Here is a 1,967-nt window from a genome sequence, read left to right on the forward strand (position 1 = left end):
CTGGGATTCGGTCTGTGGTCGTGCTCGAGATCACGATCTGACGGCCCTGAGGTGAATCATCAATTCATCATCACGTACGTGCGGCACCATACGCATAGGGACAGAGAATCTTCCTTTTTCGCAGTAGTAGGCTCCATTCCGTTGCTCCACTCTACACGCATTTTCCGGCCTGTGCTGTGGATGATCCAGCAAGCTCCAGCGATGCGGGTTGTTAAACGTTAGCAACTCTTTACCCGCTCCAGTGTCCCAGTTTATCTAGTTAAGCCGTCTTTACGACGTCCATCATCGTCACCTAATTAAATCACAACTAGTGTTCACTCGCAGGCGGCCGGGGATGGTGAGAGATCCGATCGATCGATCCCAGTGCAGTGCAACCCTCGGCGGCAGAAACCCCACAACGCCAGTGGAGTTGCTGCTCCGTGAAGCAAACCACCGCGACGCGACGCCACCTGCTAATCAACGTGCCATCTTCCAGCTCGACGTCTAGCTAAGCTAGCCCCGCCTCCATGGCAGCATGGCACCCCACCATTCCTCTCTTCATCCCCTCGCTCTCGCTCCTCATTATATAAATAATAACCCACACTCTTATACCTCCATTGCAATATATATGCATGCGCATCAAGATCAAGAATAATCCAGCGCCACACGGGATCGACCTAGTACATAGATACAACAAGTCAACAACGTACTAACTAGCCCACCATGGCGTCACGCCTCGCCGCCGCCCTTCTCCTCGCCGTCGTCGCCCTGCTGACGTCCGTGGCGCCGCTGGCGTGCGGCCAGGCAGCGTCGGCGCCGTCCCCAGCCCCCGCGCCGCCCAAGACCATCACGGCGATCCTGAGCAAGGCCGGGCAGTTCACCAAGTTCCTCCAGCTGCTGCAGTCGACGCGGGAGGCGGAGCAGATCACCAACCAGCTCAAGGGCAAGCCGTCCAACGGCGGGCTCACGGTGTTCGCGCCGCCCGACAGCGCCTTCTCCGCGCTCCCCGCCGGCACGCTCAACTCCCTCTCCGACCAGCAGAAGACGTCGCTGGTGCAGTTCCACGTCGTGTCCGCGGCGCTCCCCGCCGCGCAGCTCGAGACCGTCAGCAACCCGCTGCGGACGCAGGCTGGCGACACCGGCAGGGGCAAGTACCCGCTCAACCTCACCGCGGACGGCTCCAGCGTCAACGTCTCCACGGGGGTCGTCAACGCCACGCTCGACGCCACGCCGCTTTACGCCGGGGACAGGCTCGTCGTCTACCAGGTCAGCAAGGTGCTGCTGCCGTGGGCGCTCTACGGCCCGCCGGTCCCCGCGCCGGCCCCTTCCCCGGCGGAGAGCAAGAAGAAGAAGAAGGCCACGCCGGATGCTGTGGCGGATGCGCCGGCGGCTGAGACTGCGGCGGGGACGACGACGGCGTCGGCGGCCGCGCGCGCGGGAGGGACCCCAGCTGGCGTCCGAGCTGCTTCGTCCTGCGTCGTGGCGCTCGCCGCCGTGGCAGCTTTGTGGTGGGCTATCTGACCACGTACAGTACAGTAAGGATGCATGCGTGTTTTGCCATCGTGGAGCTTCTTTCCGGACAGATTTGTTTCTAATTCATCAATCGACCAGTTCATTATTCTTTTCTTCGTTTTATAAAAAAAGATGTATTGTGGATGTATTTGGTGGCGTTTTGTAATGTTTGTATTGTATACTTTGAAGAACTGTACATCATATTTTGTGGACGTATATTGTTATCCAATTGTATTAATGTGGACATTATTTGCTTAGGGCTAATTTGGAAACACCGTTTTCCCAAAAGATTCCTATTTTTCAAAAAAAATAATTTTCCTTTATAAAATAAAAATTTCTTGAGAAAATGGGATCCCAAACTAGCTCTTATTTTTATTATTACACACGTCTTTTATATAGAACTAAGACAGAAACTTCTTTATTTAAATTTTAGAAAATGCATTCGAAAGAAATCTGTCGGTACCCTAAATCAGAGG

The 1,967-nt window shown here is 55.3% G+C and overlaps 1 protein-coding gene across 1 annotated transcript; it reads left to right on the forward strand.

Annotated features, from left to right (window-relative positions):
- Positions 1–334: 334 nt before the first annotated feature.
- On the forward strand, positions 335–1,748 carry LOC103643069 (fasciclin-like arabinogalactan protein 11). The gene has a single exon (XM_020543285.1). It carries the CDS (start codon positions 703–705, stop codon positions 1,498–1,500), a length of 798 nt encoding a protein of 265 aa, XP_020398874.1. The 5' UTR covers positions 335–702; the 3' UTR covers positions 1,501–1,748.
- Positions 1,749–1,967: the final 219 nt, after the last annotated feature.

Source organism: Zea mays, chromosome 8 (genome assembly GCF_902167145.1).
Source record: "Zea mays cultivar B73 chromosome 8, Zm-B73-REFERENCE-NAM-5.0, whole genome shotgun sequence".
Taxonomy (NCBI): domain Eukaryota; kingdom Viridiplantae; phylum Streptophyta; class Magnoliopsida; order Poales; family Poaceae; genus Zea; species Zea mays.

What these genes read in the sequence shown, in the direction of transcription:
- LOC103643069 (XM_020543285.1), top strand. Translation starts at nt 703, where the DNA reads ATGGCGTCACGCCTCGCCGCCGCCCTTCTCCTCGCCGTCGTCGCCCTG.